The sequence below is a fragment of the Oncorhynchus clarkii genome, chromosome 29 (genome assembly GCF_045791955.1).
Source record: "Oncorhynchus clarkii lewisi isolate Uvic-CL-2024 chromosome 29, UVic_Ocla_1.0, whole genome shotgun sequence".
NCBI lineage: Eukaryota > Metazoa > Chordata > Actinopteri > Salmoniformes > Salmonidae > Oncorhynchus > Oncorhynchus clarkii.
This window is the reverse complement of record NC_092175.1, coordinates 48,032,179-48,054,673: the sequence shown is the minus strand read 5'-3', so window position 1 is coordinate 48,054,673 and position 22,495 is coordinate 48,032,179. Positions and strand designations below refer to the sequence as shown.

General features: G+C 46.1%; 1 protein-coding gene across 1 annotated transcript in view; it reads right to left on the bottom strand.

Moving 5' to 3' along the window:
- Positions 1-448: 448 nt before the first annotated feature.
- The window catches only part of LOC139388510 (DIX domain containing 1b), a 56,132-nt gene continuing 34,085 nt past the window's right edge, over positions 449-22,495 (bottom strand). The window contains exons 11-20 of the mRNA XM_071135207.1: positions 22,037-22,141; positions 16,852-16,905; positions 16,384-16,455; positions 16,170-16,280; positions 9,121-9,261; positions 8,376-8,442; positions 1,812-1,920; positions 1,467-1,575; positions 556-635; positions 449-481 (exon numbers count right to left, since the gene is read on the bottom strand). Of these exons, the coding sequence (XP_070991308.1) occupies positions 460-481; positions 556-635; positions 1,467-1,575; positions 1,812-1,920; positions 8,376-8,442; positions 9,121-9,261; positions 16,170-16,280; positions 16,384-16,455; positions 16,852-16,905; positions 22,037-22,141 (870 nt within the window). The 3' untranslated portion in view covers positions 449-459. The remainder of the gene's footprint in view (positions 482-555; positions 636-1,466; positions 1,576-1,811; positions 1,921-8,375; positions 8,443-9,120; positions 9,262-16,169; positions 16,281-16,383; positions 16,456-16,851; positions 16,906-22,036; positions 22,142-22,495) is intronic.

Genomic DNA, 22,495 nt, shown 5'->3' with positions numbered 1-22,495 from the left:
CATCATTTTCTGGAATTGTCCAAGCTGTTTAAAGGCACAGTGAACTTAGTTTATGTAAACTTCTGACCTACTGGAATTGTGATACAGTGAATTATAAGTGAAATAATCTGTCTGTAAACAATTGTTGGAAACATTACTTGTGTCATGCACAAAGAAGATTTGCCAAAACCATAGTGTGTTAACAATAAATGTGTGGAGTAGTTGTTTTAATGACTCCAACCTAAGTGTATGTAAACTTCCGACTTCAACTGTAGGTCCTTTAGATCCTCAGCAGCTAGGTCCTTTAGATCCTCAGCAGCTAGTTCCTTTAGTTCCTCAGCAGCTAGGTCCTTTAGTTCCTCAGCAGCTAGGTCCTCTAGTTCCTCAGCAGCTAGTTCCTTTAGTTCCTCAGCAGCTAGGTCCTCTAGTTCCTCAGCAGCTAGTTCCTTTAGTTCCTCAGCAGCTAGGTCCTCTAGTTCCTCAGCAGCTAGGTCCTTTAATCCTGTGGAAAAGTAAAGAACAATGACAGACTGAACACTGACGGAGAAGTGTGTGTGTATGTGTTTGAGTGCGTACCTCTCCTCTCCGTTGTCCTCCTCCACCCAGGCCACTATCTTCCCCTCCCAGCCTGGAACCAACGCCTCGTCTTCAAATACCTATATATACACACACACACACAAAATATCAAGTGTGACTGTATTCAGGTATAGATCACCAGACCCCTCCCTCCTTCTACCCCTTCTCTCCGCCCCCCTCCTCCCACCCCCTCCTCTCCACCCCTCCTCTCCTCCCCCTCCTCTCCCCCCTCCTGTCCTCTGCCCCTCCTCTCCTCCCCCGCCCCTCCTGTCCTCTACCCCTCCTCTCCTCCCCCGCCCCTCCTGTCCTCTACCCCCCCTCCTCTCCTCCCCCCGCCCCTCCTCTCCGCCCCCTCCTGTCCTCTACCCCTCCTCTCCCTCCTCTCCTCCCCTCTTCTCCGCCCCCTCCTCTCCGCCCCCCCTCCTCTCCTCCCCTCTACCCCTCCTCTCCGCCCCCTCCTGTCCTCTGCCCCTCCTCTCCTCCCCCGCCCCTCCTCTCCTCCTGTCCTCTACCCCTCCTCTCCTCCCACGCCCCTCCTGTCCTCTAACCCTCCTCTCCGCCCCCCTCCTGTCCTCTGCCCCTCCTCTCCTCCCCCTTCTCTCCTCCACCTCCTCTCCTCCCCTCTGCCCCTCCTGTCCTCTGCCCCTCCTCTCCTCCCCCGCCCCTCCTCTCCGCCCCCCCCCCCCTGTCCTCTGCCCCTTCTCTCCTCTCTAGCCCCCTCCTCTCCTCCCCCTCCTTCCACCCCCTCCTGTCCTCTGCCCCTCCTCCTCCCCCTCCTTCCACCCCCTCCTGTCCTCTGCCCCTACTCTCCTCCCCTCTCCACTTGTCAACCCCCTCTTCTCCTTTCCTCTCCCCTCTTCACTCCCCCTGCTCTACTCTCCCTCATCTCTCTTTTCTCCTTCCCTCCTCACCTCTTCTTTAACGGTACCAAACTCGGGGTCGAGGGCTTTGAAGTGGAATCTGTAGTTGTCATCTCTGTCTACTGCAGTCTTCACATCTCTCAGAGTGACTTTCCCCAACCTAACACACATCAAATGTTTCCAATAATCTTCTCACCCGGACTATGCACCCTACATGATCATCCTGACTCTTGACATTTTATAGTTCCTCCGTTGCACATGATCCTGTCATTGCTTTTGTTTAATACATCTCTACATACAAATAAATACGTTGGCTGAATGTGAATAGTCTCCAGTGCCTTCAGAAAGTATTCATACCCCTTGACTTATGATTAGAAGTTAGGTAAACACACGTACCTCTTGTTGATGTGGATCATGCAGGGTGTGTGTGAGTGGTCTGTAAAGTAGAGGACCTTAGTGGAACCACACGAGCTCAGCAATGGACTACTGTAGGAGTGGGCCATCTCTGAAACACACACACACACCATCAGAAAAAGGGGACATTTCATGTGTGTGGCTGACTTGACTTTTTGTCAAGCAACACATGCCAGGGAAGGCCTGCGGAGACCCCCTTGTGCACTCAACGACCGTGTACAATACAGTGGTACCTCCTTCAAAAATTGTGTCAACAGAGAAGTATTTTTTCTGGGTGATTTTAAATATTAACCGGCTATCATCAAGCTGCCCACTCAGGAAAAAACTGCAAACTGTAACCACAGCCTGTAAACTGGTTCAGGTTGCCAGTCAACCTACCAGGGTAGTTACAAACAGCACAGGAATGACATCATCAACATGTATTGATCACATCTTTACTAATGCTGCAGATATTTGCTTTAAAGCAGTATCCAGATCCATTGGATGTAGTGATCACAATATAGTAGCCATATCTAGGAAAACCTACGTTCCAAAGGCTGGACCTATTATAGTGAATAAGAGGTCATACAATACGTTTTGTAATGATTCATATGTTGATGATGTAAAGAATGTTTGCTGCTCTGTGGTGAGTAATGAGGAGCAACCAGACACTGCTGCTCTGTGGTGAGTAATGAGGAGCAACCAGACGCTGCTGGTCTGTGGTGTGTAATGAGGAGCAACCAGACACTGCTGGTCTGTGGTGAGTAATGAGGAGCAACCAGACACTGCTGCTCTGTGGTGAGTAATGAGGAGCAACCAGACACTGCTGGTCTGTGGTGAGTAATGAGGAGCAACCAGACACTGCTGGTCTGTGGTGTGTAATGAGGAGCAATCAGACACTGCTGGTCTGTGGTGAGTAATGAGGAGCAACCAGACGCTGCTGGTCTGTGGTGTGTAATGAGGAGCAACCAGACACTGCTGGTCTGTGGTGAGTAATGAGGAGCAACCAGACACTGCTGGTCTGTGGTGTGTAATGAGGAGCAACCAGACACTGCTGGTCTGTGGTGAGTAATGAGGAGCAACCAGACACTGCTGGTCTGTGGTGTGTAATGAGGAGCAACCAGACACTGCTGCTCTGTGGTGTGTAATGAGGAGCAACCAGACACTGCTGGTCTGTGGTGTGTAATGAGGAGCAACCAGACACTGCTGGTCTGTGGTGAGTAATGAGGAGCAACCAGACACTGCTGGTCTGTGGTGTGTAATGAGGAGCAACCAGACACTGCTGGTCTGTGGTGTGTAATGAGGAGCAACCAGACACTGCTGGTCTGTGGTGTGTAATGAGGAGCAATCAGACACTGCTGGTCTGTGGTGAGTAATGAGGAGCAACCAGACGCTGCTGGTCTGTGGTGTGTAATGAGGAGCAACCAGACACTGCTGGTCTGTGGTGAGTAATGAGGAGCAACCAGACACTGCTGGTCTGTGGTGTGTAATGAGGAGCAACCAGACACTGCTGGTCTGTGGTGAGTAATGAGGAGCAACCAGACACTGCTGGTCTGTGGTGTGTAATGAGGAGCAACCAGACACTGCTGCTCTGTGGTGTGTAATGAGGAGCAACCAGACACTGCTGGTCTGTGGTGTGTAATGAGGAGCAACCAGACACTGCTGGTCTGTGGTGAGTAATGAGGAGCAACCAGACACTGCTGGTCTGTGGTGTGTAATGAGGAGCAACCAGACACTGCTGGTCTGTGGTGAGTAATGAGGAGCAACCAGACACTGCTGGTCTGTGGTGTGTAATGAGGAGCAACCAGACACTGCTGGTCTGTGGTGAGTAATGAGGAGCAATCAGACGCGGCACTTGACACATCTATGAAACTACTATTCCAGTTACTAATAAGCCATTAAGAAAATGACTGTAAAAACTGTTAAATCCCCTTGGATTGACGAGGAATTGATAAATTGTATTGTTGAGAGGGATGAGGCCAAAGGAATGGCAAATACGTCTTGCTGCACAACTGATTGGCAAACCAAGCATATTGTAAATTGCGAAATCATGTGACTAAACAAAATAAAAAGAAACAGACTACACTATGAAACAAATAAATTATATAAAGAATGATAGTAAAAAGGGCAACTTAAATTTTTGGGGAAAAAAGCCAACTCGGCTCCTTCATTTATTGAATCAGATGGCTCATTCATCACAAAGCCCACTGATATTGCAAACTACTTTAATGACTTTTTCATTGGCAAGATAAGCAAATTTAGGGATGACATGCCAGCAACAAACGCTGACATTACACATCCAAGTTTTTCAGACCAAATCATGAAAGACAAGAATGTACTTTTGAATTCTGTAAAGTCAGTGTGGAAGAGGTGAAAACATTATTGTTGTCTATCAACAATGACAAGCCACCAGGGTCTGACAATCTGGATGGAAAATTACTAAGGATAATAGCAGACGAAATTGACACTCCTATTTGCCACATCTTCAATTTATGCCTACTAGAGTGTGCCCTCAGGCCTGGAGGGAAGCTAAAGTCATTCTGCTACCCAAGAATAGTAAAGCTCCTTTACTGGCTCAAATAGCCAACCAATCAGCCTGTTACCAACACAAACAATTGTGTTTGACTAGATACAATGCTATTTTACAGTAAACAAATTGACAACAGACTTTCAGCACGCTTATAGGGAAGGACATTCAACAAGCACAGCACTTACATAAATGACTGATGATTGGCTGAGAGAAACTGATGATAAAATGATTGTGGGTGCTGTCTTGTTAGACTTCAGTGTGGCTTTTGACATTATTGATCATAGTCTGCTGCTGGAAAAACGTATGTGTTATGGCTTTACACCCCCTGCTATAATGTGGATAAAGAGTTACTTGTCTAACAGAACACAGATGGTGTTCTTTAATGGAATCCTATCAAATATAATCCAGTTAGAATCAGGAATTCCCCAGGGCAGCTGTTTAGGCCCCTTGCTTTTTTCAATCTTTACTAACGACATGCCTCTGACTTTGAGTAAAGCCAGAGTGTCTATGTATGTGGATGATTCAACACTATACACGTCAGCGACTACAGCAACTGAAATGACTGCAACACTTAACAAAGTGCTGCAGTTAGTTTCAGAATGGGTGGCAAGGATAAAGTTATCCCTAAATATTTCTAAAACTAAAAGCATTGTATATGGAACAAAACACTCACTAAACGCAAAACCTCAACTAAATCTTGTAATAAATAATGGGGAAATTGGGCAAGATGAGATGACTAAACGGCTTGGAGTAATACTAGATTGTAAACTGTCCTGGTCAAAACATATTGATGCAGTAGTAGCTAAGATGGGGAGAAGTCTGTCCATAATAAAGCACTGCTCTATCTTCTTAACAACACGATCAACAAGGCAGGTCCTACAGGCCCTAGTTTTGTTGCACCTTGACTACTGTTCAGTCGTGTGGTCAGGTGCCACAAAAAAGGACTTAGGAAAAATGCAATTGGCTCAGAAAAGGGCAGCATGGCTGGCCCTTGGATGTACACAGAGAGCTAACATTAATCATATGCATGTCAATCTCTCCTGGCTGAAAGTGGAGGAGAGATTGAATTCATCACTACTTTTATTTGTGAGAGGTGTTGAATGTTGAATGCACCAAACTGTCTGTCTACACTACTGGCACACAGCTCGGACACCCATGCATACCCCACAAGACATAAGAGGTCTCTTCACAATCCCCAAGTCCAGAACAGACTATGGGAGGCACACAGTACTACATAGAGCCATGACTACATGGAAGAGTGATCAGATTAATTGCAATTCATTGTAAAGTCCCATTTGCCATGCAAATTAACTGAATCCCAATAAAACATTTCTACTGCATTTCAGACCTGCAACAAAAGGACCAGCTGACATCATGTCAGTGATTCTCTCATTAACACAGGTGTCGGTGTTGACGAGGACAAGGCTGGAGATCACTCTGTCATGCTGATTGAGTTCGAATAACAGACTGGAATTTAAATTTTTCTTCCTCTGTCAACCATGGTTAACTGCAAGGAAACATGTGCCATCATCATTGCTTTGCACCAAAAGGGCTTCACAGGCAAGGATATTGCTGCCAGTAAGATTGCACCTAAATCAACCATTTATCGGATCATCAAGAACTTCAAGGAGAGCGGTTCAATTGTTGTGAAGAAGGCTTCAGGGTGCCCAAGAAAGTCCAGCAAGTGCCAGGACCGTCTCCTAAAGTTGATTCAGCTCCAGGATCGGGGCACCACCAGTACAGAGCTGCTCATGAATGGCAGCAGGCAGGTGTGAGTGCATCTACACGCACAGTGAGGCAAAGACTTTTGGAGGATGGCCTGGTGTCAAGAAGGGCAGCAAAGAAGCCACTTCTCTCCAGGAAAAACATCAGAGACAGACTGATATTCTGCAAAAGGTATAGGGATTGGACTGCTGAGGACTGGGGTAAAGTCATTTTCTCTGATGAATCACCACTTTATTTTAAGAATGTGAAATGTCAGAATAATAGTAGAGAGAATGATTTATTTCAGCTTTAATTTTCATTACATTCCCAGTGGATCAGAAGTTTACATACACTCAATTAGTATTTGGTAGCATTGCCTTTAAATTGTTTAACTTGGATCAAACGTTTTGGGAAGCCTTCCACAAACTTCCTACAATAACTTGGGTGCATTTTGGCACATTCTCCTGACAGAGCTGCTGTAACTGAGTCAGGTTTGTAGGCCGCACACGCTTTTTCAGTTCTGCCCACAAATTTTCTATGGGATCGAGTTCAGGGCTTTGTGGCCACTCCAATACCTTGACTTTGTTGTCCTTAAGGCATTTTGCAACAACTTTGCTTGCGGTCATTGTCCATTTGGAAGACCCATTTGCGACCAAACTTTAACTGATGTCTTGAGATGTTGCTTCAATATATCCAAATAATTTCCCTTCCTCATGATGCCATCTATTTTGTGAAGTGCACCAGTCCCTCCTGCAGGAAAGCACCCCCACAACATGATGCTGCCACCCCCGTTCTTCACGGTTGGGATGGTGTTCTTCGGCTTGCAAGCCTCCCTCTTTTTCCTCCAAATGATAGTCATTATGGGCAAAAAGTTATATTTTTGTTTCATCAGACCAGAGGAAATTTCTCCAAAAGTATGATCTTTGTCCCCATGTGCAGTTGCAAACCGTAGTCTGCTTTTTTATGGTGGTTTTGGAGCAGTGGCTTCTTCCCTGTGTAACGGATGTGAAACGGCTAGCTTAGTTAGCGGTGCGCGCTAAATAGCATTTAAATCGGTGACGTCACTTGCTCTGAGACCTTGAAGTTTTAGTTCCCCTTGCTCTGCAAGTGCCGCGGCTTTTGTGGAGTGATGGGTAACGATGCTTCGTGGGTGACTGTTGTTGATGTGTGCAGAGGGTCCCTGGTTCGCGCCCGGGTATGGGCGAGGGGACGGTCTGAAGTTATACTGTTACACTTGCTGAGCGGCCTTTCAGGTTATGTCAATATAGGACTCATTTTACTATGGATATAGATACTTTTGTACCTGTTTCGTCAAGCATGTACACATGGTCGTTTGCTGTTGTTCTGGGAACCCAGACTTGTGGGGGCCTACAATTTCTTTTCTGAGGTCTTGCCTGATTTCTTTTGATTTTCCCATGATGTCAAGCAAAGAGGCACTGAGTTTGAAGGTTGGCCTTGAAATACATCCACAGGTCCACCTCCAATTGACTCAGTCAGCTTATCAGAAGCTTCTAAAGCCATGACATCATTTTCTGGAATTTTCCAAGCTGTTTAAAGGCACAGTCAACTTAGTGTATGTAAACTTCTGACCCACTGGAATTGTGATACAGTGAATTATAAGTGAAATAATCTGCCTGTAAACAATTGTTGGAAAAATAATTTGTGTCATGGACAAAGTAGAGGTCCTAACTGACTTGCCAAAACTATAGCTTGTTAACAAGAAGTTTGTGGAATGGTTGAAAAACGAGTTTTACTGAGTCCAACCTCAGGGTATGTGAACTTCTGACTTCAACTGTATACATAAGGTATAATATAGATAATATATGTTATAACTATTTTTGAGAAAAAGCGGCTTCATCCAATTTTTTTATTTTTAGTAAGTAGACATGGCCTTGATATACTGTAAGTTACATGGTAGACTATTTTTGATATTATAAACAGTGAATGGTTGTTCTTCAGGAAGAAGATAAGCCCTATAGGCGGGTTTAAACGAGTTCCCCAATCCCTTTCTATAGTCATGTTACAAAGTGTTTTTTCATTGAAACTACCAAATGTTGGCCTTTAACAATCCAAATATTTTCATCTACTGTCCATACGAACAAATATATTCTCATGTGTCCTGGGACTTTTTCAAACGTTCCCATAATTTTTTATAGACAAAGAAGAGCTATCAAGGTGTGAAATAATATTAAGATGACCTACTTAATTATTTTTATTAAGTTTCCCACGGAGCCACCACCAATGTGTCGCTCACGAATGGACGAAAGAGTTCGCCTCTGCTGCAGCATTCGCTGTAAAATATAATGCGTTGTGGCATCGGTGTGTGATCTTACTGCTTGGAGGCCAGGAGTCGTGCTGGTTGTGTGTGGCTCTGTTGCATCCTGAAGACTTCCCCTTCCCCTAAGGAACACAACACACGACAGTCAAGGGATTTCTAATAGCACAAGTTGAAAGAGAGAGTCTGTGTACCTGGTGGGTCTGTGTACCTGGTGGGTCTGTGTACCTGGTGGGTCTGTGTACCTGGTGTGTACCTGGGAGCGTCTGTGTACCTAGTGGGTCTGTGTACCTGGTGGATACCTGGTGGGTCTGTGTACCTGGTGGGTCTGTGTACCTGGTGTGTACCTGGTGGGTCTGTGTACCTGGTGGGTCTGTGTACCTGGTGTGTACCTGGGAGCGTCTGTGTACCTAGTGGGTCTGTGTACCTGGTGTGTACCTGGTGGGTCTGTGTACCTGGTGGGTCTGTGTACCTGGTGTGTACCTGGGAGCGTCTGTGTACCTAGTGGGTCTGTGTACCTGGTGTGTACCTGGTGGGTCTGTGTACTTGGTGGGTCTGTGTACCTGTACCTGGTGTGTACCTGGTGGGTCTGTGTACCTGGTGTGTACCTGGGTGCGTCTGTGTACCTAGTGGGTCTGTGTTCCTGGGTGCGTCTGTGCACCTGGTGGGTCTGTGTACCTGGTGGGTCTGTGTACCTGGTGGGTACCTGGTGGGTCTGTGTACCTGGTGTGTACCTGGGTGCGTCTGTGTACCTAGTGGGTCTGTGTACCTGGTGTGTACCTGGTGGATCTGTGTACCTGTACCTGGTGTGTGTGTGTCAGTCTGTCGGTCAGTGATGTGATGCCCTGCTCCAGTGTATCCAGAGTGTGGTGTTGAGGATCCTGCTCTCGGAACACTCCTCTCAGACTCCTCAACGCTGACCGCACCAGCTGCAGCTCCTCAGCCTACACACACACACACACACACACACACACACACACACACACACACACACACACACACACACACACACACACACACACACACACACACACACACACACACACACAAACACACACAGATAGACACAGACACACACACACACACACACACACACACACACACACACACACACACACACACACAGATAGACACAGACACAGACACACACACACACACACACACACACACACACACACACAATATGTACACTGAACAAAAAAATATATACAACATGCAACAATTTCAAAGATTTTACTGAGTTACAGTTCATAAGGAAATCAGTCAATTGAAATAAATTAATTAGGCCCTAATCTATGGATTTCACATGACTAGGAATACAGATATGCATCTGTTGGTCACAGATCCCTTAAAAAAAGTAGGGGTGTGGATCAGAAAACCAGTCAGTATCTGGTGTGACCACCATTTGCCTCATGCAGCGCGACACATCTCCTTCACATAGAGTTGATCAGGCTGTTGATTGTGGTCTGTGGAATGTTCCCACTCCTCTTCAATGACTATGTGAAGTTGCTGGATATTGGTGGGAACTGGAACACTCTGTCATACAAGTCAATCCAGAGCATCCCAAACATGCTCAATGGGTGACATGTCTGGTGAGTATAAAGGCCATGTAAGAACTGGGACATTTTCCGCTTCCAGGAATTGTGTACAGATCCTTCCGGCAGGGGGCCGGGCATTATCATGCTGAAACATGAGGTGATGGCGGTAGATGAATGGCACGACAATGGGCCTCAGGATCTTGTCACGGTATCTCTGTGCATTCAAATTGCCATAGATAAAATGCAATCGTGTTCATTGTCCGTAGCTTATGCCTGCACATGAGCCACCATGGGGCACTCTGTTTACAACGTTGACATCAGCAAACCACTATGCCACACATCGCCATACACACTGTCTACCATCTGTCCAGTACAGTTAAAACTGAGATTAATCCGTGAAGAGCACGCTTTTCCAGCGTGCCAGTCGCCATCGAAGGTGAGCGTTTGCCCACTGAAGTGATTACGATCCTGAACTGCAGTCAGGTCAAGTCCCTGGTGAGGACGACGAGCACGCAGAGGAGCTTCCCTGAGACCGTATCTGACAGTTTGTGGAGAAATTCTTTGTTCGTTTGAAGAAATGACCAAGACCAAGTCTCTCTCAGTACTGAATTTCCAACACGCATGCCAATTGCACACTCCCTCAAAACATTGTGTTGTGTAACAGAACTGCACATTTTAGTGGCCTTTTGTCCCTAGCACAAGGTGCACCCTTGTAATGAATATGCTGTTTAAAACCCATCAGTCTAAGCCACATGTACATTTTTGTGAGCATCTCACCTTTCCACAGAGGGATCATATTAGTGTGTAGCCCAAACAGTTTGGACACTACAGACAGAAGTTTGCACATTGTGTCATGTCCTAACCATAGAAAGCCTTTATTTTCTATGGTAGAGTAGGTCAGGGCGTGACTAGGGGTTTAGTCTAGTTTATATGTTCTATGTGGGGTTCTAGTTTGTTTTTTCTATGTTGGTGTTTTAGTATGATTCCCAATTAGAGGCAGCTGTTAATTGTTGTCTCTAATTGGGGATCATATTTAAGTAGTTATTTTTCCCACTGGTGTTTGTGGGATATTGTTTTGAGTGAGTGTACGTAGCATTTCTGTAGTCACGGTTCATTGTTTGTTTCATTCTTTCTTTGTTTTGTGCGTTTCACTAAATAAATATGTGGAAACCATATCGCGCTGCACCTTGGTCCGATCATTATTACGACGAACGTGACACATCGGTTGTAGAACAAAACGGAAAACACCATCGTGTTCGTGAGAGTCTCATCTTTCCACAGAGAGGTCATATTGAGCTGATATAAAAGATCCCACATTTTTCTACACGAACAAAAAGCTTATTATTCTCCAATTTTGTGCATACATTTATTAGTGAGCATTTCTCCTTTGCCAAGATAATCCATCCCCCTGACAGGTGTGGCATATCAAGAAGCTGATTAAACGGGATGATCATTACACAGGTGTACCTTGTGCTGTGGACAATAAAAGGCCACTTTAAAATGTGCATTTTTGTCACACAACGCCACAGATTTCTCAAGTTTTGAGGGAGCGTGCAATTGGCAAGCTGACAGCAGGAATTTCCCTCAGAGCTGTTGCCAGAGAAGTTAATTTCTCTGCCATAAGCTGCCTCCAACGTCGTTTTAGAGAATTTGGCAGTACGTCCAACCGGCCTCACAACCACAGACCTTGTGTAACCAGGCCAGCCCAGGACCTCCACATCCAGCTTCTTCACCTGCGGGATCGTCTGAGACCAGCCACTGAGACAGCTGACGAAACTGAGGAGTATTTCTGGGAAAGTTGGTATCTGGTAATTGACAGATGCAGGGAAAGGAGCATCACTTTATCAAATCCTCCTTCAGAGTCACATGCAGGTGAATCATTGTGATTTCTATATAGTATCAGAAAGAGCATGGATAAATGGGCGATAGAAACTGATAATTGTGACTTCATGAACTAAATGATGAGGAGGGCGAAGAGTGATTGAATTTAGAACAATAGTGTAATGATGAATGAAGAATTGTGGGTGTTGTGGGCGGTATAATTATGTTATTTTGAAAGGTTGGAAATGGTAGATAATTTCTCCTCAGAGTGTCAAATCAGACACAGAGTACAACATATGTGTAGTTCACAAAGCAAACCAAACGAATGGAGGCACTGACAAAATTGCAAATGCTGCAGAATTTAGATGAGTTGGAGTCGGATGGAGGATCAGATAGTGAGCTTGAAATCAACGTTGCTGATGAAGAGTTTTCTGATTCTGATGTTGACTTCAAGCCTCCGATGCCTGAGCCGGTGAGACAGGAGTCTGGGAGGGATGGCACAGTGAGACAGGAGTCTGGGAGGGAAGGCACGGTGAGACAGGAGTCTGGGAGGGACGGCACGGTGAGACAGGAGTCTGGGAGGGACGGTACGGTGAGACAGGAGTCTGGGAGGGACGGCACGGTGAGACAGGAGTCCGGTGGGAATGACACAGTGAGACAGGAGTCTGGAAGAGATGGCACGGTGAGACAGGAGTCCAGTGGGAATGACACAGTGAGACAGGAGTCTGGGAGAGATGGCACAGTGAGACAGGAGTCTGGGAGGGATGGCACAGTGAGACAGGAGTCTGGGAGGGAAGGCACGGTGAGACAGGAGTCTGGGAGGGACGGCACGGTGAGACAGGAGTCTGGGAGGGATGGTACGGTGAGACAGGAGTCTGGGAGGGACGGCACGGTGAGACAGGAGTCCGGTGGGAATGACACAGTGAGACAGGAGTCTGGGAGAGATGGCACGGTGAGACATGAGTCTGGGAGGGATGACATGGTGAGACAGGAGTCTGGCAGGGATGGCATGGTGAGACAGGAGTCTGGGGGGGATGGCATGGTGAGACAGGAGTCTGGGAGAGATGACACGGTGAGACAGGAGTCTGAGAGGGATGGCATGGTGAGACAGGAGTCTGGGTGGGACTGTTTCGGTAGAGACAGGTGTCTGAGAGAGATGGCATGGTGAGACAGGAGTCTGGGAGGGATGGTTTGGGTAGAGACGAGTTTATGTGACATGCAGATATTCCAGCACATCAGAGATTGTTGCTCACAGAAAAGGAAACAGTACGTGAGACATGTCTATGGATGATCTCTAAGCATTTATTGCACTCTTGTATGTCCGCGGGACGTACGGTGGAAAGAGCATGGATGTGGAGTCATTTTGGTCTGATGTCCGCGGGGCGTACGATGGAAAGAGCATGGATGTGGAGTCATTTTGGTCTGATGTCCGCGGGGCGTACGATGGAAAGAGCATGGATGTGGAGTCATTTTGGGGAGGACTTTTCCGAGAGACCATGCCGCGCAATTGCTTCATAGAGATTATGCACACGAAACAAGGCCCATGAAAACTATGTGCAGTGCAACCGATTTTGTTTGTGGGGGTTACTCACACAAAGCCCTGAAGATGTGTGCTGACCATGGACCCATTCAAGACGATGGCCTTTTCTCCCCATTGAAATATTGTTATAGTTCAAAAAGTAGAAATGCTATCAACAAATATTTTCTCTAGCAATGTAAGTTGGGGCAGTCTGGACATTTGGAAGTTGGTTTCATTTTAATAAATAGCTTATTAAATAGTTTATATTCGAGAGTGGGCAGAATGAATAGAATAATAATAAGACTATGGAAGAAATCTAGAGTGGTGCTTTGCCTTCAGCAAGTGCACCTAACTAGAAAGGTATGTGTGCTTGCTAGCTTGTTTTAAAGTATTTATGGCTTTGAATTAAGTTATAGTAGTGGTAGTGTCTGCAGTAGTAATGGTGGTGACTAGTTTTTTCAGTGTGTAGATGAAATAATTAAATGTATTGATTAGGATAGGGTAGCTTGAATATGTGAAAGTGGTCTTGGTGTATAGCTTGAACGGTTCAAGAGTTACAATTATTGTTGGTGAGTATTATATGCAAATGTATGCACATTTAAGTAGTTATAATTTTAGTTGTGGTCAGTAGTTTTATGGTTGTGGTCATTAGTTGTGTGGTTCAGTATTTGTGGTCAGTAGTGTTGGTAAGTATGTGTGTGGTTCAGTAGTGGTGTGGTTGTGGTCAGTAGATGTAGTCAGTAGTTTTGTGTTTGTGGTCATAAGTTGTGTGGTTCAGTAGTTGTGTGGTTGTGGTCGGTTGTTTTGGTCAGTATATTTGGTCAGAAGTTGTGTGGTTCATTTGTTGTGGTCAGTAGTTGTCAGTAGTTTTGGTAAGTAGTTGTGTGGTTCAGTAGTTGTGTGGTTTTGATCAGAACTTTTGGTAAGTAGTTGTGTGGTTTATTAATTGTGGTAAGTAATTGTAGTTGTAGTCAGTAGTTTTGTGGTTGGTCAGTGGTTGTGGTCATTAGCTAGTTATGGTCAGTGGTTGTGGTCAGTAGCTATTTATGGTCAGTGGTTGTGGTCATTAGCTAGTTATGGTCAGCTGTTGTGGTCATTAGCTAGTTATGGTCAGTGGTTGTGGTCATTAGCTAGTTATGGTCAGTGGTTGTGGTCATTAGCTAGTTCTGGTCAGTGGTTGTGGTCATTAGCTAGTTATGGTCAGTGGTTGTGGTCAATATTTATGTCATTGTGGTCAGTAGTTGTGGTCAGTAGCTTGTTGTGGTCAGTATTTGTGTCGTTGTGGTCAGTAGCTAGTTGTGGTCAGTCGATAGTTGTTGTCAGTATTCGTGTTGTTGTGGTCAGTAGTTGTGTCAATGTGGTCAGTAGCTAGTTGTGGTCAGTCTTTGTGTCGTTGTGGTCAGTAGGTGTGGTCGCTAGATGTGGTCAGTAGCTAGTTGTTGTCAGTAGTCGTTGTAGCTCAATGTGGTCAGTAGCTAGTTGTGGTCAGTATTCGTGTCGTTGTGGTCAGTAGTTGTGGTCACTAGATGTGGTCAGTAGCTAGTTGTGGTCAGTAGTTTTGTGGTTGTGATCAGTAGTTGTGGTTCAGTAGTTGTGTAGCTGTGGTCAGTAGTTGTGTGGTTGTGGTCAGTAGTTGTGGTCAGTGTCTAAACTAAAGTTGTTGCGTGTGAAAACTGAAAGATGAGAAGTGATCGGGTGAAATATGAAGCGAGTGAATGGAGACAGCTTCGCTCTACCCAATCAAAGCAGCAAGATCAACATACAGCCAGCCCTTCTCCATTTGTGCTATATAAATACTGCACTATGATCCACAAAACATATTTTCTAGATTCATGATAGTGTTGTTAGACAAAGCAAGGAAAGTGAACTTTATTATGTGATGTACAGTAGATTCATTGAAATTTGCAGCTGTTGTTGGTAAGTAATGAATCTGCTGACTTCTGACATGACTTACTGCATATTTAATGAAAGCAGTTGATGGGTTACTAAAACAGCTCTACCTCACATTTGAAAAGCAGAGAAGTAAAGGAACATTTCATACGCTATAAGTTTTTCTCTGACTTGTTGGGGGAGTGGTCAAAACGGCAGTTGTTTTGAAAAAGTTGCGGGAAAATATGTTAATGTGGTTACTACAACTGCTGCGTCATTAGATTGCTAACATATTTTATGTTCATGCAGTTACTACAACTGCTGTATCATTAAATTGTTCCGACAACAGATTTCAGTAGTAGAGAAGTAGGCGGAAATGTCATACCATCTAACTTTTTGGGAAAGTGGTAAAAATGTCAGATTATAAAAAGTTCCCGAAAATGTTGTTAATGCGGTTACTAAAACAGCTATAACGTTGGATCGGTACCAGATAATAATTTGAATTGCAAGGAAGTAGACCAAGTTATCATATCATCTAACTTGTCTAAATTGTTGGAAAAGTGGTGAAAGTTGATGATTTGTGTCAAAAGTTGCATTGTTGCATTTACAGTCAATGGAATGTTGGAAGTGATGACATCACAATGGGACCTTTAGAATGTTGAGGAAATGCCATGAAATGGACGGAGGACGCAAAGTTTAACAGTTTAAAAAGTAGACAAGATATGAAAATGTCAATCCAGACCAGTTTACACAAATATAAAAGTCTGAACTGCGTTTCCAGCTTAAAAGTGTAATAGGAGTTCAGTGCTGAAGAACAAGAATTATGTCCAAGTTTTTCTACTTCCATAAAACTGCCAGCAGTGTTCCCAATGTTTTTTCTGTGAGAATCACTATTGGCTTTTCGCTAGAAGGCACTAGATCGGGGATCGGCAACTGGCGGCCCCTTTTGTAGGTCCCCAGATCAATCAAATCTATTATTGGCCTCTTTTTTTTTGCAATTAAAAGCAGCTTAAAAAAAACTCAGTGGCTAAACTCTCCAAGGTAGCCTCAAAAGTAGCTGCATTTGTTGCTAGGCTCTTTTCTAAATAAAAGCCAGTAGACTTACCCCAGAGGGAAGGGGTGTGGCCATGAGGTGGGGCGGGGCCTGGTCACCATGACGACTCATCATCTCCTGCAACATGTTGTCTTTACACTCCAGCTCTCTCTGCAAGCCAGCCTGTACACACATATGCAAACACACATGATGTATATGTAAAACTGAAAAAAAGAACAAAGATCTGTGGTGTAGTGTCTGTCTGTCTGTGTGTCTGTGGTACTACCTTCTGCAGCTGGCCATCCTCCAGTTTGTGTTTGTGCTGCTGCAGCAGTCGGTCCTTCTGTCCAAGTTCCTTCTACATACAGACACACACACACATAAATGGAACATCCTGCTCCCCTGTACAGTTCCAGACTGTAGACCGCAGAGAGAGAGAACCTACTCCCCTGTACAGTTCCAGACTGTAGACATCAGAGAAAGAGAACCTACTCCCCTGTACAGTTCCAGACTGTAGACCTCAGATAGAGATCCTACTCCCCTGTACAGTTCCAGACTGTAGACCTGAGAGATAACCTACTACCCTATACAGTTCTAGGCTGTAGACCTCAGATAGAGAGAGAACCTACTCCCCTATACAGTTCCAGACTGTAGACCTCAGAGAGAGAGAGATCCTACTCCTCTGTACAGTCCCAGACTGAGAACCTCAGAGAGAGAGAGAGCGAGAGAGAGAGAGAGAGGATGTGTGTCTTACCTTGCACTCACTCAGCAACCTGCTCCTCTCATCCAACTTCCTCTGTAGCTCCGCCTATGACACAACCGACTGGGTCAATATGGATGGGAGTGTGTGTGTGTGTGTGTGTATGTGTGTGTGTGTGTAGAAGGAACTTAATAGCTACTGCGGTGAGACAGGTAGTCCCACTATCAGTGTATTGTCAGACCTCCTCGTTGACCTGATAGCCAGAACACATCCATTAACATTCTTGTGTAAAAGGAAGTTGGTTTGATGTTGATGATGGTTGGGAAGTAACGGATTACATGTCATCTGATTACCAAAAAAACGGTAACCAGTTACATTAACAGCTAAAATATTGTAATCAAGTTAACGTTTATTTTTTTATTTTTTTTTTTTTTTTTTTTTTTACCTTTATTTAACCAGGCAAGTCAGTTAAGAACAAATTCTTATTTACAATGACGGCCTGGGAACAGTGGGTTAACTGCCTGTTCAGGGGCAGAACGACAGATTTGTACCTTGTCAGCTCGGGGGTTTGAACTCACAACCTTCCGGTTACTAGTCCAACACTCTAACCACTAGGCTACCCTGCCGCCCCCCTATTGGCCACGTTCACAGGATACAGCAGGTGTAAAACAGTACAGTGACATTGTTACCTTGAGACCTCTTTCCCACAATGCAGTGATAATAAACACAGATAATAATAGAAAATAGAAGGAAACATTTAATTAAAATAAAAAACAAGAACTACAACGCGAATTTGAAACATAGGAATGCAAGTATATATAGGTCAAGGTATTTGTCGTCTGAAGAAGAGGAATCATCGGACCAAAGCGCAGCTTGGTAAGTGTTCATGCTTTCTTTATTAAAACTGAACACGATAACAAAATAACAAAGGGAATAACCAAAACAGTCCTGAAAGGTGCAAAACACTAAACAGAAATTAACTACCCACACAAAACCATGTGGGGAAAAGCTACTTAAGTATGGTTCCCAATCAGAGACAATGATAGACAGCTGTCCCTGATTGAGAACCATACCCGGTGAAAACAAAGAAATACAACACCCTCACCAAACCAAAATAGAGACATAAAAAACTCTAAGGTCAGGGTGTGACAGTACCCCCCCCCCCCCCCCCCCCCCCCCCCCCCCAAATGGTGCGGACTCCAAAACCTGAACCTATAGGGGATACTCTGGGTGGGCATTTCTCCACGGTGGCGGCTCTGGTGAGGGACGTAGACCCCGCTCCACCTCTGGCTTGGCCCACTTAGGTGGCGCCTCTAGAGCGAGAACCCTCGCCGCCGACCCCGGACCCTTGTAGAGAGCTCCAGACTGAAGGGACCCTCGTGGTAAGCTCCGGACTGAAGGGACCCTCGTGGTAAGCTCCGGACTGAAGGGCGCCTCTGGAAGCTCCGGACTGGAGGGCGCCTCTGGAAGCTCCGGACTGGAGGGCGCCTCTGGAAGCTCCGGACTGGAGGGCGCCTCTGGAAGCTCCGGACTGGAGGGCGCCTCTGGAAGCTCCGGACTGGAGGGCGCCTCTGGAAGCTCCGGACTGGAGGGCGCCTCTGGAAGCTCCGGACTGGAGGGCGCCTCTGGAAGCTCCGGACTGGAGGGCGCCTCTGGAAGCTCCGGACTGGAGGGCGCCTCTGGAAGCTCCGGACTGAAGGGCGCCTCTGGAAGCTCTGGACTGGAGGGTGCGGACTGGAGGGCTCCTCTGGAGGGTGCGGACTGGAGGGCGCCTCTGGAAGCTCTGGACTGGAGGGCGACTCTGGAGGGAGGAGACGCAGAGACAGCCTGGTGCGTGGGGCTGCTACAGGGGAGACCTACAGGAGGCCTGGTGCGTAGAGGAGGCACCGGACGAACCGGGCTGTGGCGGAGCACTGGAGCTCTGGGGCGCAGCCTTGGACACCACTCATCCAGGCTGGATGACCACTTTAGCCCGGCCCCTCCAGAGTGCAGGCATAGGTCGAACCGGGCTGGGGAGATACACAGGATACCTGGTTCTGGGAACAGGCACAGGACTCACCAGGCTGGGGAGACATACAGGAGGCCTCTTCCTTGGCCGAGGCACCGGATACACTGGGCCGTGGAGGTGCACTGGCGGTCTCGAGCACAGAGCTGGCACCACCCGTTCTGGTACCGGGACGCTGGCACCGAGCACACCGGCTTGTGAATGCTCCGCCTCGACACCGTGAGCATCACCCTATAGCACGGGGCCTGACCAGTCACATGTTCGCTACGGTAAGCACGGGGAGTGGGCTCAGGTCTCCAACCTGACTCTGCCACACTCCTCGTGTGCACACCCAAAAAATGTTTGAGGCTGCCTCTCGGGCTTCCTTGCATCTCTTGACAACAAGGTAGACGAAATCTGAGCAAGGGTTGCCTTCCAGAGTGACATCAGAGATTGTAACGTTCTTCGTTTCACGGAAGCGTGGCTCACTCGAGACACGCTATCGGAGTCGGTACAGCCACCTGGTTTCTTCACACATCGTGCAGACAGAAACAAACATATTTCTGGTAAGAGGAGGGGCGGGGGGGTATGCCTTATGATTAACGAGTTGTGGTGTGATCATAACATACAGGAACTCAAGTCCTTTTGCTCACCTGACCTAGAATTCCTTACAATCAAATGTTGACCGCATTATCTACCAAGAGAATTCTCTTCGATTATAATCATAGCCATATATATCCCCCCCAAGCAGACACATCGATGGCCCTGAACGAACTTTATTTGACTCTATGTAAACTGTAAACCACATATCCTGAGGCTGCATTCATTGTAGCTGGGGATTTTAACAAGGCTAATCTGAAAACAAGACTCCCTAAATGTATTAGCATATCGATTGTGCTACCAGGGCTGGTAAAACCCTGGATCATTGTTCCGTGACGCATACAAAGCCCTGCCCCGCCCTCCTTTCGGAAAATCTGACCATGACTCCATTTTGTTGCTCCCAGCCTATAGACAGAAACTAAAACAGGAAACGCCCATGCTCAGATCTGCTCAACGCTGGTCCGACCAATCTGATTCCACGCTTCAAGATTGCTTCAATCACGTGGATTGGAATATGTTCCGCATAGTGGCAAACAATAACATTGATGAATACGCTGATTCGGTGAGAAAGTTTATTAGCAAGTGCAATGGTGATGTTGTACCCACAGCAACTATTAAAACATTCCCCAACCAGAAACCGTGGATTGATGGCAGCATTCGTGCAAAACTGAAAGCGTGAACCACTGCTTTAAATCAGGGCAAGGCGACCGGAAACATGACCAAATATAAACAGTGTAGCTATTTCCTCCGCAAGGCAATCAAACAAGCTACGCGTCAGTATAGAGACAAAGTAGAGCCAAAATTCAACGGCTCAGACACGAGACGGATGTGGCAGGGTCTACAGTCAATCACAGACTACAAAAAGAAAACCTGCCCCGTCGCTGACCACGATGTCCTGCTCCCAGACAAACTAAACAACTTCTTTGCTAGCTTTGAGGACAATACAGTGCCAACGACACGACCCGCTACCAAAACCTGAGAGCTCTCCTTCACCGCAGCCAACGTGAGTAAAGCATTTAAACGTGCTAACCCTCGCAAGGCTGCCGGCCCTGTAAGGGAGGTTTTGTAAGGTATGCTTGCTTGTGGGTTGTAGCAGTAACAGTGGTTTAGGTCTTTATCACCCCCTAGTGGCGAAGGAGACATGATGATAAAAGTTAGGCATCACAGAAAGAAAAAAATCACAGGCAACAAGAAAAGCAGCCTATGGATGCATGGCTTCCTGCTTGTTTATAGCCTCATACAGTTGGTTAGTGCCAGCTTGTTGTGGTTGTCCTGAGGTGGAATATATACAGCAGATGAAAACTCTCTCGGAGGTAGAAGGGTTGGCATTTGACCATTAGGTATTCCAAGATGGGTGAACAATAGGTTGAGAAGTCTGCACAGCATCTGTTGTTGATGAAGAGACATACTCTTCCCCCTCTGGAATCCCTGAATCCAATGACCCGTCTGCTCAGGTGAATAGAGAATCCATCGAGTTGGATAGCCATGGGGGGTATCTTGTCCGAAAGCCATGTTTCAGAAAAACAAATCATATTGCAGTTACGAGAGTCCCGTTGATAGGAGGTCATCCATCTTATTTTCAAATGATTGGCCAATAGAATGGAGGGAAGTGGTGGCCAGTTTTCCATTTGCTTTAGTCTCAACAGGACGCCTGATCTCTTGCCTCTTTTTTGCAGGCGTTCCCTCTTGGGAGTTCCCTCTTGGGCGTTCCCTCTTGGGGGTTCCCTCTTGGGCGTTCCCTCTTTGGCGTTCCCTCTTGGGCGTTCCCTCTTGGGCGTTCCCTCTTGGGGGTTCCCTCTTGGGCGTTCCCTCTTGGGCGTTCCCTCTTGGGCGTTCCCTCTTGGGGGTTCCCTCTTGGGGGTTCCCTCTTGGGTAGCCCGTAGATTGGCTCGGAGGTACACAAAGAGCCCAGGGCGGTTGAGTCAAAGCCAAAGCCGAAATTCAGGTTAGAAACTGCCGATCTAATGTTCAAAAGTTTTTGTCGATCGTAAGAAATGATTGCGAATACATTTAGTGAAAATATGAGATTACAGTTACCTCTTTGATTACTTTTTCATTCATAAAGGGTGTTTCTCTATGATATGATATTCAGAATTGAAAAAAGGTGTAAGTTTAAGTTTGTTCAACCACTATGATGACACACCAAATGCATTTGGATGAATCCTTTTTGTCTTCTTCTACAAAAATTAATCCAAAAGTAACTGATGTTATCAGATGACCTTACTGAGTTTGGTTAAGGACGCAAGAGGGAGGTTAACATTTTTTAAGTCTGTTGCTCTTTTGACCTCTACATGGAGCAGACCTGTGCTGACAATTTAGTAAAATACCAGCCCCTCGTGTCATGTCGGGACAGCCCTGTTTATCACTGCAAACTTGGAGCGCTGGTATTTGGAAGTCTCTGCCATGTACATAGGCTGACAGTATGTGGCCTTCAGATTGCAGGTCTAAAACCAAGGCAAAGCAACGAGCGAGGTACTGTTCCGTGTTAGCCGTCATGGGCAGCCTAGCTGTATGGAGAAGGTGCTTTCTGTATCCATGAGAGTCCATATATCCATGACCTATGAAATGCTTGAATTATTCTGACCTGTAATGTGATTTGTTGATTCAAATAAAGTTTTTGAGCGTGAGTGAGTGTGTGGTATGTGTGTGTCATACGTTGAGGCTGGTGAGTTGGTCCTGGGTCATGCTGGCTCTGAGCTGCTCCTGTTTTAGCTGCAACATACACTCCTCCTGGGCAAACAATCTTTGCTGCTGTGCCTCCTATATATACATACATACATATATATACACACACACACACAGAGAGCACACACACACACAGAGAGAGAGAGAGAGAGAGAGAGAGAAAGAGAGAGAGAGAGAGAGAGAGAGCACTTATTTATTTTTTACTATTTTCTACATTGTAGAATAATAGTGTAGACATCAAAACTTTATCAAAAACAATGTTCTGGTTCATTTCTAGCTTGTTAGCTGGCTAGCGTTAAGTTAGCTGGCTAGCGTTAAGCTAGCTGGCTAGCGTTAAGCTAGCTGGCTAGCGTTAAGTTAGCTGGCTAGCGTTAAGCTAGCTGGCTAGCGTTAAGCTAGCTGGCTAGCGTTAAGCTAGCTGGCTAGCGT